General features: G+C 45.1%; 1 protein-coding gene across 1 annotated transcript; it reads right to left on the bottom strand.

Moving 5' to 3' along the window:
- POLR1E (RNA polymerase I subunit E) lies at positions 1-15,976 on the bottom strand. Its single transcript, XM_061425693.1, has 12 exons — positions 15,696-15,976; positions 14,982-15,085; positions 13,500-13,576; positions 12,130-12,215; positions 9,644-9,702; positions 8,395-8,539; positions 7,175-7,282; positions 6,489-6,585; positions 4,385-4,518; positions 2,346-2,427; positions 1,469-1,600; positions 1-339 (listed from the first exon to the last, which is right to left on the bottom strand). Exons 1-12 carry the CDS (start codon positions 15,769-15,771, stop codon positions 180-182), a joined length of 1,260 nt encoding a protein of 419 aa, XP_061281677.1. The 5' UTR covers positions 15,772-15,976; the 3' UTR covers positions 1-179.

The raw sequence follows: 15,976 nt of genomic DNA, 5'->3' as shown, positions 1-15,976 counted from the left end.
GAGAGTCCAACAGGGCCTTGCTTTATGTTTCTGCTTCAGACCAGCACAACTGAGGTGCTGGCATCTGGCTTCATGCCTGTGCCAAAGCAAGGCTTCTTCTTTAACCCTCTTTCTTTAAAAATAAAAATGCAAATGAACAGAAGGAGTGGCCAAAATGTTGTGTCTGGGAACGCACACCTCTAGGTCATTTTCCTTCGCTTTGACTGACGGTCCAAGGACTGGGCTGGAGGCAGCGGGATGGACAGAGTGCCCAGTCTGTGCTCCTCCTCCCCACCCGCTGCCAGAGAAACCTTTCTTTTCGAGATCTTCAGCCTCATGGCTTTCGCTATCTCCATCATCCTAAGGAACAAACACATAAAACAAGGGAGAGTCTCCTCAACGCGATGCTCAGGGAAGCTTGGCAGGCAGGAGGGGGTGGCACATTTGTGCTCCAAGCCTCAAAGACAGAATCCCAAAGGTGGACACAGGAGCAAAGCTCTGAGCAGGGACTGACAAGATCGCTGACAGCCATCAGATTCCCTTGTCAATGTGCAGCAGTTAGAAAATGCCTATACAAGTGATAGAAAACCAGGTTATCTGGCTCCTGTTGATAACTGTTTACTTCCTATAACAAGGATCAAGCACTTACCAGAATTTTACAGACTCCAAGAATCTATTTGTCTTTAATGTTCAACCTCACTATCTATGAGAAGCCATGTGTGCACAGCCCTCAGAATAATCCTGCTCCAGACTGCTGGAAGAGTCCAGATGAAGGCGTTTTCCTAGGCGCTCTTGGACCACCACCAGGGTCCTTGGGTGTCAGATACTCCTTAATCACTGACAAAGGCCAACACACCCTGCGATTCAGCACCCTGGCGGTTATGCTCCCTACTCAGTCTGAATCCCTTCTACCAAGGCTAGAAAGGGCCTGAAAGGTCGCCACTTCTGCCAACCTTCCCAGTCTGCTCAGAGAAGCGTGAATGTGATAACCCTGCCAAACTCCTGCTCTGCCTTGCCTTAGACACACCCCCTGGTAGCTCCTTCCATCTGACTCTGAGAGTGCTTTCTGCTAAGCTGAAACTGGGGTTCTCTTATACAACCTCCACCCCCAGGTTATCCCATCAGAGTCATACAGAATCCCTCTTTCCAGTGACAGCAACTTGGAGACTGCAGGCTGCTCAATTACACAGGAATGGAAGGCTCATTTCTGAAGCCCGACTATTCCCCTTCTTGTCTGAGTGAGCCTGGGAAGTCACTGCTTTCTCTGAACCAAAGATTCTTCCACTGATTCTTAAGAGAAATTATGACAGATTTGACACTGTGCCTAGCATAGTTAAGACACAGTAATGTCTGGTTGCCTGTCCATTCAGTCAATCATTCATTCATCTAAAGATTGTCCCCAGGTCCCTCAATAGTGTCTCACACTTTCCAGCACTACCAGAACTACATCAAGGCTCCCTAAGAGAGCTTTTTCTTCTGTCATGCTCACCTTTTCTCACTGAGCTTCAGGTCCCTCTGTAACATTGTCAGGTCAATCTGGAAGCCACTTATGTGCAAGGCCAGTACGATCACATAGGCGGTGATCTTTGCCTTCATAGAGTCTGAAATTAAGTTCCGCAAACTGCAAATCAGTGGTAGAAAAAAAGAGACAAAATTAAACTCCAAGATGATTTCTCCAAAAGGAAAGGAAAATATCCAAGCCTATTCCCATATGCATTCAACTGTCTTCTCATCTTGGGGAGAGGAAAAGGAATCTGAGCAACATCCCTCGTCCTGTCACACTGCCTGAGCCTTCACACACAGTGGAGCCAATCCCAGTGTCCCTCCAGGGAGGACAAAAAAGGCTGCATTTCCACCTTCCCCAGGCACAGTTGGAGCCTGCACTAGTGCAGACCATCCCCATCCTCCCAGCCTGCTCAGCAGGGCTGCTGGGAAAACAGTCATTCCACACTTGGCTGCCCATGATTCTTCAAGCAGTCAGAACAGGACACAGCAAGCAAACAGCAGGAAGGAGGCCCAGGTGTGCTGCTTAGGGGGCTTCCCCAAAGTCATCCCCCTGGCCTGCCCCTGCCTGCATCACCACCTCTCCATACAACACTGGTTCTGGGGACACTGGGAAGGCGTCCCTGGAAAAAGTGTTTGGTGTAGTCTTTGTTGCAGGACTTCCCAGAGCCTTAATGAGAACTTCTCCCAGAGGGACAGTCTGCACTACAGTGCTGCCTAAACTCACTTACCCGAGACCCTGCTGAGCAGCAGTGCCCACTTCAGCACAGTGACTCAGAACATGGACTGCAATCCAAGCCCCCCTCCCCCCCGATCCTGCTCTCTCCTTTATAGGCAAAAGCCAAGAAGTCAAGCCCCCTGACCTGCCGTTGTTGTAGGTCAGGCAGGTGAACTGCTTTAGTAGTTTGGTGTTGATGATGTGGGGGACTCCGGGTCCCAGGGCACCTACAAGACAAAATAGAGTTTGATCATTTTCTTTCAAAACTCTCAGGCCACACCTCACCTATGAGCTGGGAGACAAGGATAACAGCAGGCCCTTGGACTAAACAGAGGCATGTAGGAAGACAAAAAGGGGCCCATGAAACAGAACAGCCACCTTCAAATGAACACAGGCTCAGGTGTGTTTCGCCTGCAGACCATACGTGCACAAAAGATGTTCATGACAGGGCAGTGACGAGAAAGAAAACCAGACTCCAATGAGGCCTAAAGACACATGATTCAAAGATGTTAGAAAGAGAAACAGATTGTGGAGAAAGCTCAGGGAGAGGGAAAGGAAGGGAGATTGGAATGTGAAAATAAGAATTAAGCAGACACTGAAAAACATGCGTACAGGCACAGCTCAGAGTTACTGCACGCTTGGCTTGAGACCACCACAATAAAGCAAGTCACACGAACTGCATGGTTTCCCAACGTGTGTAAGTTAGGTTTACAGTACACTGTAGTCTCCTAAGTGTGCAGTCGTATCAAGTTTTTTTTAAAAGTGTCCAATAATTAATTAAAAATTAAAAACCAATGTCCATACCTCAATTAAAAGATACCTTACTGCTAAAAAATTGCTGGCCATCATCTGAACCTTCAGTGTGTCCTAGCAGTGACATCAAAGATCATTGATCATAGACCATCATAATTTAACAATGTAAAAGTTGAAAATATTCACAAACAGTGAAAACATTCACAAACATAGACACAAAGTAAGCAGACTCTGTTGGAAAAATGGAAAAATGGTGCTGACTTGGTCAACCCAGGGTTGCTGCAAACCTTCAATCTGTAAAAATCATGGTATCTGTGAAGCATGGCAGAATGGGGTGTTCCTGTATAGACCCCAGGTGCCCAGTCACAGTAACACAACTGTACACACCTTAGGCCTCAAATCACAGGTGTCTCTCTCTGGATTTCCAACTCTGGGTGGCTGTGAGTGTGTGGCAGACACCCATGCCCTGGTGACAGGTGACATGGGCTACCAGCAGAAACTGACTTCCCAACGAGCCAGAAAGAGCTGACACAACAGCATGCCAAGGCCTTCATAAGCAAGGCCAACTTTTATCCCCACAGAGCTATTTCTAACCATCCCCTAGAACATTCACTTGATTGGACTGGATGTTACACTTTACCTAACATAGAACAGAAGTAGTGAATGTTACTCTGAGCAATCATTTAATCCAACTCGACCCTATTTTCAGACGAAAGAGCTTGGAGAGTTCTCTTAGCACATCAGCAGTACCCCACTGTTACACAGTTATAAGTGAAGACCTGGAAAGACATGTCCATTTCTTCTCTCACTAGAGCTAGTCTAATAATTACAGACAGATAACAGACTGGAAATAACTAGAATAAAATGCCTATCATGATATATAAACCCCAGTGTTCATTGTATCCCTGCTTACAAGAGCCAAGACACAGAAGCAACCTAAATGCCCATCAACAGATGAATGGATAAAGATGTAGTATATGTATTTCTATGGAATATTACTCAGCCATAAAAAGTATGAAATGATGCCCTTTGCAGCAACATGGGTGGACCCAGAGATTATCGTAATAAGTAAAGCCAGACAGAGAGAGACAAATATAATATCACTTTTATGTGGAATCTAAAGAAAATGATACCAATCAGACTCATAGACATAGAAAATAAACGTATGGTTACCAAAGGGGAAAAGCATGGGAGGGAGGGATAAATTAGGAGTTTGGGACTAACAGATACACACTACTATATATAAAATAACAAGGACCTACAGTATAGCACAAGGAACTAGATACAGTATCCTGTAATAATCTATAATGGAAGAAAATCTGAAAAAGAATATATATAAATACATATGTAACTGAATCACTTTGTTGTATACTTGAAACACACTGTAAATCGACTGTATTTCAATTTAAAAAAAGTCTATCATGGACTTACTTTTCCGCTTAATCACTTTCTGTGCTCGAAATTTGATGAGGGCGTCCAGGTACCATATGCACCGCGCCTGGCGGTCTCGGCTCTCCTCATTTGATGGCAAAGACTTCAAGGCTTCTATGACAAAGGAGCAGTGACTGCAACAAGGGAGAGAAAAGGGGAAATGTGTAAGACCAGCCAGTAGGCACCCCCAACACCTGCTATACAGTCAACAGCTGAGGAAGGGCCATCCCACCCGCTCCTTATAATAGGAGGAGCATGAATTTAGTGCAGGGGGAGTAAAGGTCTAGACAGTAAATATACATTTTGTGAGCAAATGGTCACTGCCACTGCAGTGCAAAGGCAGCCACTGATTAACACATGAATGAATGACTGAAGCTATGTTCCAATAAAACTTTATTCACAGGCAGTGTCCAAGACTCAGCACTCTGGCCACAGCTGCCCACTCCTGATGTGGTGGTCTGGAGCATGGGCTCTCAACTACCTGGGTCTGAATCCCCTCTCTGCCATGCAGTGGCTCGGGCAAGTTTCTGAACATCTCTGTTTTGGTTTCTTTACCTCTAAATTAAGTACCCTCACCCTGTGGATTTTTGTGGAGTAAATGAGACAATGCAATTAAAGTGGTGCTTGGCACAGGGAAGAGTCCCATCAGTGCTGGCTGTTATTTTTACATACTGTTGTTCTACCACTATCACGATCATGGAATCGCAGCCATAAAAGGCTCTTCAATGTCATCTCATGGCAGCCTCCTTGTACAGATGGGAAAACTAAGGCTCAGAGAGGGGAAGACCACACAGTCCATCAGGCAGATGGGGCTCAGTTCTCTAGACTCCCAGCCCAGAGCTCATTCCAGTACCTGGCCCTGAGCCACAATCACATTAAGATAATGAAGAACCATCAATGAAGCTTTTTTTGGAAATGGATCTTTAGAGGGGAGGGGGGGTGGGAATGTATTTTCTAAGACTTTGGATTTTACTGACCAGTAAAATTTCCAAACAAATATCTAGGGAACCAACCTAGGGCTGACAACATTTTTTCTGGATAAAATTATTAAAAGAAAAACTCAAAAGCAAAAATATCCCCCACTACCATCATAAAAGAAAAGCTGTTTTAAAAGGCAAAAAAAGGGGGACGGGAGTAGAGGCAATCATCTCTGAATTAATTAAAACATACTATATTTAAAGAACATAATTCAGGGCTTCCCTGATTGTCCACTGGTTAAGAATCCATCTTGCAGGACTTCCCTGGTGGTCCAGTGGCTAAGACTCCCTAACGCAGGGAGCTCAGGTTCGATCCCTGGTCAGGGAATGAGATCCCATATGCCACAATGAAGACTCGGTGCAACAAAAAAATAAATAATTAAAAAAAAAAAAGAAAGAGCAAGAAGAAATTAAAAAAAAAAAAGAAGAAGAATCATCCATCTTGCTATACAAAGGACACTGGTTTGATCCCTGGTCTGGGAAGATCCCACATGCCCTGGGGCAACTAAGCCCGTGCATCCCAACTACCGTGCAGCAACTTCTGAAGCCTGGGCGCCCTAGAGCCCTGCTCTGCAACAAGAAAAGTCACTGCAATAAGAAACCTGAGCACCGCAACTAGATTAGCCCCTGCTCACCACACCTAGAGAAAGCCTGTGCAGCAACGAAGACCCAGCACAGCCAAAAATAATAAACATTAAAAAGCCAATAAACAAATAATATATATAATTTAACTTTAGAAAAGCTCACTCAACACATCACCACAGATAAACTATCACTTCAGCAGGCACCTACTCCCAGGCCAGCCCTTGGACCTGGTGTAACACTGTAGGGGGAATACAGGTCAGCTCCAGTTCTCAGCCCCAGCCTACAAGGCCTCCCCACCCTCTGCCCAGCCACACGATCCCTGCACTCAGAGGCCAATGCTCTCCCCTGAATGCCACCCGCAGCCTCGGGGCAACAGGCCTAGGAGCCCAAACACTGGAGCAAGCACTAGCTCGTTCACGTCCAAATGCTGAAGAGACAGATGTCCTCGCTGACTGACACCCGAGGTCTCCTTCATGTCTGACTACAGTAAGTGTGTGTCCCAACACCACAACCCAGACTCTCCATCCGCCCAAGTGCGATACCTGTTCTCTTCAATCATCTTCAGTATTTCTTCTGAGGTGACATTCCTGAACGCTTCAGATGGGCTCTGAAGAGCGTCATACTCCACAGGGGAAAGAACTAGTTACAGGTCAAGAAAAACCCAAGCAAAGTGGAAACATCAACTAGCTAGATCATGTTGTAACAGCCTCATCTTAGAAATGGGAAAACTGAGGCTGAGAGGGGTGATAACACAGTATGCTTGGGCAGAGCTTTTGGGACTCAGTTCTCCTGACTCCCAGCCTAAGCTCATGGTCTGCCTGGACTTTTCTGTCTTCTCTTATCACAAAGCTGCTGCAGGCATCTTCCATCTGAGTAGAATCACAAGTATGGAGACTCTACATTCTAACCTTTCCTTTTATAAAATCGGCCTAGCCTAGACTCTGGGCACTGGCCAACTTAAAAGTCATATTTTGATTCTTTGTGGAGAGTGAGCCCCACCCACGGAGCCGAGCTGTGGGCATTTTGCTGAGGGATGGGTTTGTCCTCAGCTACTGGGGAAGCCTCGCTGACTTCCCAGCAACAGTGCTGGGGTGACGGCAAGCATCTGGGGCGAGCTTTTGTGAGCATCACAGGACCACCAACATCCTCAGAGAGCCCGGCCATGGCACTGCCATGCGCACATCCCTACTTGGGAAATGAGGTGGCGCTTCTACTGCAAGAAGGATACGGTCTTCAAACTTATACACGTCTTCAGGCTTGGCTGCATCGGCGTGGCAGGGAGGGAGACAGACAGAGTCATCCTGCAAGTCATCGTGGATGGCGTCACTGACCAGGGCTTTTCAGTAAAGGAAGAGTCAGCATCAGTGTCATCCTGCTTAGCTTTGGGTTCCCCAATGCTCTCCGCAACCTGTGCACTTGAGATTATCATCGGCCCAGAACCCCCTCATCTGAACTTCTTCACGTATTGTGAGTGAAAGAGAAAGATCAAATTATAAAATTGTAACTATCATATAGGAATAACCAAATCTGAATTAAGTATGCACACAGACAAGAGAGAGGAAAACTATAACAGCTGGTCTTGTAGAACGATAGGAAAATGGGTGAATTTTTTTTTCTTTTTAAATGTCTTCAGCTATTAAGTTTACTGTTAATAGCTGAGAATAAACTGAGTAAAAAAATTGAAAAATTTACTTAAGACATTAAACTGTATCTGACCATATGGGGACATATTTCTATGTTTCTAAATGGGAAAACATTATAAAGATGCTGATTTTCCCCATATTAATCCCAAATGTATTTTGAGAGAATTTAACAAAATAATTCTTAAGATCATCTGGAAGAAAAAGTATGCTACAACAGCGTACATTTGTGAACGATAAGGATGAAGTTGCCCCATCAGACAATAAACTGGATGTCGAAGCTACTATAATTAGAAGGACCATATGCTGCTACACGAACAGCCAGTCAGAATGCTGAGACAGAACCCAATTAAGAATGTGGTAAAATGATAAAGATGACTTTTTAAATCATTTTTTACACAAGGAAAAGATGAAGTTGGGGACAACTCGCTAATCATTTGGAAAAGATAAAATGAGGTTTGTACCATAGACCAAAAAAAAGGTCATTAAGATGTAAAAGTAAAAAGTAAAACTGTGAAAGGAGTGAAAGAAAATATTTATATAATCATAGGGTATGGAAAGGTTTTCTAAAATTTCTTAAAATTTCATTTTAATAGGAAAACTACTTGACTGAGCTCACTGAGGGCAGGCCATGTCAGCTGTTTCTCATAATTCCCAGAGTCTATTTCGAATAAGGCCTTCAGGGAGAAGCAGGAAGGAATACAGCCCTAACTCCCATCATGTCCATCTGTGAGGCAGGTAAAGGATCTCAAGAGAAGGGACAGCTGTCTCTAGGAGCAGCCTCTAACCCCAAGTTTCAGCTGCTTACCAGTCACACCCTTTGTATCGATTATATTCTCTGCAGCTTTAGCCACTGCACGATTCAAAGATTCACTACCAACTTTGTTCATTCTCCTGGAGTTCAGAGCTCGCTTCTGTTTGGTGGTACCGAAGGCTTCAATGCAAGAATCCATCTGTGCCAAAGACAAATTTGGTCACTAGAGACAGGCTGAGCACTGCTACTCCTAGCTGTGTGACTAAGGGGAAACTCTCAGCTTCTCTGAGCCATCAATATCACACCTGTAAACTGGGCTGCTGCTACTGCTGCTAAGTCACTTCAGTCATGTCCGACTCTGTGTGATCCCATAGACGGCAGCCCACCAGGCTCCTCCGTCCCTGGGATTCTCCAGGCAAGAACACTGGAGTGGGTTGCCATTTCCTTCTCCAATGCATGAAAGTGAAAAGTGAAAGCGAAGTCGCTCAGTCGTGTCTGACCCTCAGCGACCCCATGGACTGCAGCCTTCCAGGCTCCTCCATCCATAGGATTTTCCAGGCACGAGTACTGGAGTGGGATGCCATCACCTTCTCCGTAACTGGGCTGACCCATACCTAACTACCTCATAGGCTTGTTGTAAGAACCGAAAGATACTAAGAGATCTGAAGTGCTTGTTTTATAAACTATAATGAGCTATTTATAAATCAACAGTGTTTCCATCTGTAAAATGAAAAGACTTGACTAGAATTAGTGTCAGTAAATCTGGGGCACACAGCTCACCGTTTTCCAATCCTATACCCACAACAGACACTGCTAACAGATCACTCATTCCCCCTCTGAGCCTGCAGACAGCCTCACACCCTTCTCCATACAGTGCTCCAGGCAGTCCTGAAGATCCAATCAGTCTGCCATCCTAGGATGAGATGAGCCTGTACAAAACTATTACATTGACAATCCTAAAGTTTACTTTGCCTTGATGTGAAGTTTCCAGGCTATAACCAGTACTTTCTGAAACTTGGATTAAATCCTGAAAATAAGTGCTATGCTACACCTGTAGCAACAGCCCAGCAGAGAACCAGTTCCAGATGCTGGCACAGACCTGTGCACAGCTGCCCCAGATACAGCATCTGCTCCCTGTGAGGCCACAGAGGCCTCTGCAGGTAGGTAACTGTCCAGAGAGCCACAGACTGAATGAACTGGGAGCACCCAGGGAGAACTGTGCATTTTTATATTACTGATGGAGAAATTCAAGGCCTGGAAGGAACTCACTTTAGGCCTCACATCTTAGCTCTGTCACACTCACCTTTTCTCTGAAAGATTTGGCTTGACTCTCCGGTGTTGATTCACTCTCAACTGATTCATCTACAAAACATAAAACAAATAAAAAAAGCAAACTGTTAAGTTTGCCTGCAGACAGCTGCCAAGTCGCTTCAGTTGTGTCCGACTCTGTGCGACCCCATAGACGGCAGCCCACCAGGCTCCCTCGTCCCTGGGATTCTCCAGGCAAGAACACTAGAGTAGGTTGCCATTTCCTTCTCCAATGCATGAAAAGTGAAAGTGAAAGTGAAGACGCTCAGTTGTGTCCAACTCTTAGCGACCCCACGGACTGTAGCCTACCAGGCTCCTCCATCCATGGGATTTTCCAGGCAAGAGTACTGGAGTGGGGTGCCATTGCCTTCTCCATTGCCTACAGACAGTAAGAGTGTTTAATATTTGGTTACCAGTTAATCTAAGAAAACCAGATTTCTCTACTCCAGGACTTCCCAGAGCTTAACATGCATGTGTACTATGAACACTCAATATGAAGCTTCAGTATACAGGTAGAGGATCTGGAGAATAACTATGGAATCAAGTGAAGGGATCCAAGGAAACATGAGGCCTCAACGCAGAGATGGGATTAGAAACTAAGTCCTGTGCTCTTTCCAGTATATAGGTTTGCCCTTCTTGTAAAAGAGATGAGTAGGAGGGATCAGGAAGGCTGAGGAGGAGGAAGAGGACATGGGGCTCACCTCCCGTTGACAAATACATCAAAAATACATCTATATGTGGAACAGTTATCATGGAAAATTAACTGAAAATTGGCAGAAGAAAGATTTCCAGGTAACCAGGTAGTAGGGTTGGGACCCCCACCACTGCCCCTCAAAGGGATGTGAAAGGAAAGGAAGGTTTGCATGGGCTCTCCACACCACAGCCTGGCACATGATCTGAGCCAGCCAGCCCCTGGATGTGGGGAAGGTACAAATTAGGAGTACGGCATTAATAGATATAAACTACTATACATAAAATAGATAAGCAACATGTATTTACTGTATAACACAGGGAAGTGTACCCAATAGCTTGTAATAATCTATATTGAAATATCATCTGCCAAAAAAAAAATATATATATCATATGCCATACACCTGAAACTAACAAAATACTAGAAATCAACTATGCTTCAACAAAAAAAAATTTTTTTTTTTTTAATTTTAAGACCTAAAAGTAGGCATAAACATGAGGTATGTATTATTTTACATGAAGCTCTCTGATCTCCCACAAAGTATTCATATAAGGGGCAATAATCTAGTGGACAGGAGCATAAGCTCTGAAGTGACCTTGCCTGCATTTAAATCCCAGGTCTCTTACTTATAACAGCAGTATGTTCCTGCCAAAGTCATTTAACTTCTGTTCCAGGTTCATCATTGATTAACAAGTGAAGTAAGCGATATAATGCATTGAAAGTGCTTAGAACAGTGCCCAGAGCATAGTAAGGACCCAATAAATGTGTGTGTATTTTTTATATATGCTAGTTAGAATTAACCAATATTTACAAATGTGTTTATATAACAAATTAATGAACAATTTTCTTTGTTCATTGGAAGTTAAAAGAGCATTTGGAGAATAATTTATATGTTGTTTTATTTGTTTGCAAAGCAGGAAATTCTTCACCTACAGACTATGGACCCCTAGGAAATTCACAGGATGACCTCTGGGATGCAAGAGCCCTTTAAAATTATATGCAAAATCTCATATTTCTCGTATATTATGTATGTTTCTCAGAAGTACTTCTGGTTCTTTACAAGAAAGACTCAGATCACTGCTTTGCCAGAATGAAGTTATTAGAACTAATGCCTCTGAAGCGGATTCACAATGATCCTAATAATCCTTATCTAATTCCCTCCCCAACCATGGTTCTCAGTATTTAAGATTTAGAAACAGGAGCCCCTTGAGTTTGACCATCTTATCTATCATTTTCAAAGATCCCACTCTAGCCCAATACATTCTAAAATGCCCGAGAAGAGAGGTATTGCAACTTCTCCCAGTGGGTTAGAGAAAAAATAGATCTCTTCCCACATTACAAAGTGTAAAGACTTTGCATCAACCTTTGTCCAACCTATAAGCAACTTCTACAACCTACCAGAGATTCTAAAACCTCTACCCCAACTAGAACCATTAAGAATTAAGAAAAGCCCTCAATGAAAAAGAGTATCGGACATGCCCTCCATTACTCTGCTCTGATCATTGCTCAACTTGCTTAAACTAAGATTAGATTTTGATCTTCAGTCTGTAAACATTGTAGGGATAGAATCTGTGCCTGTTTTGCTATATTTACAGCCCCTAACTTGCGCCTGGGGCACAGTAGGTCATCAATAAATATTTGTTGAGTAAAAGCACTTTTAAAACTTTGTCAAATGAAAAAAAAAACCTTTAAAAAAAACAGATACAAAATGTAGTTTACAAGTCAAACTGATGCATCCAGCAAACCTAAAACACTCAGCCTTTCCTTGAGCCTTCATAACCAGAACCTACCTGAAAACAGTGGCTGCATGTTGAACAGTTCAGCATCATATACTTCCATCTGGCCAGAGGTCTTGTTCAAAATTCCCACAAAGTGCCTGAATAAAGAAGGAGTATCAGTGACAATGGATCATTCAAAAGGTATTGTTTATACAATCTTGTTTCTGTTTAAAAGGTGTTACTCATGAGTAACAATAATCCCCCACAGCAGGTATTCTCTGCAAGCACAGGGAAATGAGGGGAGAAAGGGGGAGGGGAGCAGGGAAGTCACCAGGTGATTCTTACAGCCAATCACATTTGGGGTCACTGATGTAGTGGTAAAACCTTTTGGGATATAACAATCTATAACTACACTAGAATTTACTCCATGTGTAAATTCTATGGAGGCAAAGACAAAACTTCGGTAATTATGAGAAGACCAGTTTAAACCAGAAAATCTTTGTAAAGAGATGATAAAAGCTTCAAGCACAAACAAATTCATTGGAGCTCTATCAGCTGCTGGGGTAGGGGAGCGGGGAGATGACTCTAAAAGGGCCTTGGTTGTGGTTCACGGATGGATATCTTCACAGGGACACTGCATTATGCAATGCCTGACGGTGAGACTGAACAGGCTGAACAATCTTCATTGTACCAAGAGGTAAACTAGAGGCCAGTAAACGGTGGAGTTGCCCAAGTCAGTAATCTTTCCAGAACTAGACAGAAACTCTGGAGCCCTGGACACTACCAAACCCTTTTATTGTAGTTACTTCCAAGGCAGACTTCTGGCAAACTTTGGTGTGTTGATCACACATCCAAAAATAATGGAGACGGCTGCCTTTAGGAACAAGATAGTTATAAACAATATTTCAAGTTAATGATGTGGTCAAAACTAATGAAGGTCAAAAGGCACAAACTTCCAGTTATAAAATATATAAGTCTTGGAGGTATAATGTTCAGCACAGTGACTATAATACTGCATTATATATTTGAAAGATGTTAAGAGAGTAAGCCTCTAAAGTTCTCATCCCAGGAAAAAATATTGTAACTGTATGGATGTTGACTAGACATTGTTGTGACCATTTTGCAGCATTACATACATTGATCATTTTATCATACACCTGAAACTAATGCTATATGTCAATTACATCTCAACTTTTAAAAAATTTTTAAATTACAAATGAATGAGGTTTTTAGGAAATTAAATAAATGTTAAGTCACTTTTCAATTTCAAGAATGTCTACATGCTGATGTGAAGGTCCCTGGGTCTAGGAACACAGGAACCTGGTAAACCTCTCTAGATTTCCCCCTCTGCAGCTAAAATAAAGTCAGAAAAGAGCGGTGCCAGGGCCGCCGCCACCACCACCACCATCCCCACTTCTCACAATCACTTTCCCCATCTCTACCTGCACATAGTATTGCATTTGAGGGCTCCAGTCCCAAAATTGTTTCCCACGTAGGAAAGTCTGTCTGTTTCAGCTGCCTAAAATGTAGAGGAGGGAAGGGCTCCATTATAACCAATGTTGAAAGACAGTAAACATCTTGATGCCCTTTTCCAAGTTTGCAGAAGCTTTAGAATCAAAACTGCAGTGGATGAGACAAGAGAGCCTCTTTGAGAGGATCCAGCTCCACTATCTCTAAGTGAGTCTGGGGTGTCCCTGGTGGAAAGGCAAGAGGACTTTTGAAAAGTTCCAGGCAGTGCTGTTTTCTAGCTAGTCTGAAAGTTCTTGGTGGAGCTGCGCCTCAGGACTCAGAGACAGGCCCTAGGCTTCCACAGCTTAGAGGCATGCAACAAAATGATTCTGCAGGCAACATTAAAGCCCAAGCCTTTCTTGAACCTCTCTGCCCACCTTTATCATGACTGCTCCTTATCTGCTCTCAGGATCACTGCTGTTGTTGTTTAGTCACTAAGTTGTGTCCGACTCTTTTGCAACCCCACGGACTATAGCCCACTAGGCTCATCTGTCCATGGGATTTTCTAGGCAAGAATACTGGATTGGGTTGCCATTTCCTTCTCCAGGAGATCTTCCTGACTCAGGGATCGAACTCACGTCTCCTGCACTGGCAGGTAGATTCTTTACCACTGAGCTAGTCACCAAGGAAGCCACTCAGCGCCATGGAGGTGGTGAATTCATTCCTCAATCAGAGCCAAGCTTCCCTGCCCTCTCCTCATGTTTGTCCTCTTCACCTGCAATACTAACTTCAGCTGTTAAACCCTCCTCCATCCTTCAGGGTTCAGCTCCCATACACCCTTCCTCAGGAAGACATTCTGGCAAGCAAAACCTTCACTGACTCAGCTCACTCTGCCCTGCTCTGTACTCTCTCTCCCTGGGACCCTGAGCTTTGTTTCCTTATGTATGAGTTCCTCATATTCAGTTCTCACCTCTCTAGAGCAGGGAATGCAGATATCTGGGAATGTCTGACATTCTGTTGGCCACAACTAGGAAGCACTACTAGTGAGCAGAAGCCAGGGAAGCTACCAAACATCCAGTGATGCACAAGACAGCCCCCACAACAAAGAATAACATACCTGGGTCAGAATGTCAATAGTGCCGAGGCTAGAAACACTGCTCTATAGTATGAGCTCCCTCAGGGTGGGTCCAGGTCTGACTTAGCTATTTCCCCAGCAGCTTACAGTCCAGGGCCACACTGGGGACTCAATAAATGCTTGTTGATTGAACAAATTAATAAAAAGCCATCACTTCACCACCAGTGTGAAACTGAATGGGGCCTGTCTCCACAAACCAGCCTGCTGGGGCACAATGTTCTTCAAAGGTTCACCTGCTATTCCCCCTCTTTTCTCCTCTCACTCCTTCCTACATCAACCCACACCCAAAGGGCCTCCTGAGGTCTGCAGAGTGGAGGTGACTGGCCACAGCACCACTTACCAGGATCCGCTGACTCCTCTTCCTGGGGTTTGTGGAGTCGTTGTTCTTGTACAAGGTAAAGCGCATGTTGCCTGGATTCTGTAGCCTCCCATTGGAGAACTGGACTGTAAGATTACAGCATAAGAATGAAATGAGAGCAGAAAAATCCACAGTATGGTGGGGAGGAAATTAATCGTCAATGGGAGGGAGTGACCGACTCGGAGAATGGGGATGGCAAGGAAGCCCGGGTCCTAACCCAAAGCTGTCCTGGTCCAGATGGGAAGAGGGGCTGGTGAGGGGTTGGAGCCGTGAGGGGATCCCTGGGGACGGGCCTCCACGGGAAGGAATAACCAGGGGAGTGGGGCTGACTAAGGAGACCTCGGCCAAACCTAGAAAGGCTGAGGGAATCCCTGGCCAATGGGGAGAAGGAAATGGAGCAGGTGTGAGACCTGGTGGGTGAGGGGATGACGGGGTCCTGGATACATACAGCCCCAGCCCTGGGGAGGACGTAACTGGGATGTCCTCATCCACCTGGGAGGTAGTAACAGAGAGACAAGATGACAGGAGATGACAGGAGAGCCCTGGCCAAGCCCCAAGGAGTAGTGGAGCCTATAAGGGGCCCTGGCCCAGCTGGGAATGCGGCTGGACGGACGTGGGAAGTGGAGGGCTGTAGCGGTACAGGAACGGAAGGGGAGGAAGTTACAGGAAAACCTGCTCCAGCTTCGCAGTATTTACCCAGCAGAGCGCTCTGGCTGTCGTCGGGCTCCCCACAATACTGCCACCTCGCACTCGGAAACACGTCCGAGGTCATCTCGCCTCGCTAGCCGCCAATCCCCGGAGTTAAAACAGCCGCAGCTACACGCGGTAAAAGTGCGGCGGGCCGGAAGAGGCGTGGTCTCTCCGGATACCGCCCCGCGCACGCAAAGACGCGTGGCTCCGCCCCACAGGACATCGCCCCCTAAGCGCCCTTTTCCTGAGCTCTTAGGCGCGCCTGCCCCGCCACCCTCGCCCCACCC

This window comes from Bos javanicus, chromosome 8 (assembly GCF_032452875.1).
Source record: "Bos javanicus breed banteng chromosome 8, ARS-OSU_banteng_1.0, whole genome shotgun sequence".
In the NCBI taxonomy this organism is placed as follows: domain Eukaryota; kingdom Metazoa; phylum Chordata; class Mammalia; order Artiodactyla; family Bovidae; genus Bos; species Bos javanicus.
This window is presented reverse-complemented; position numbering and strand designations above follow the sequence as displayed.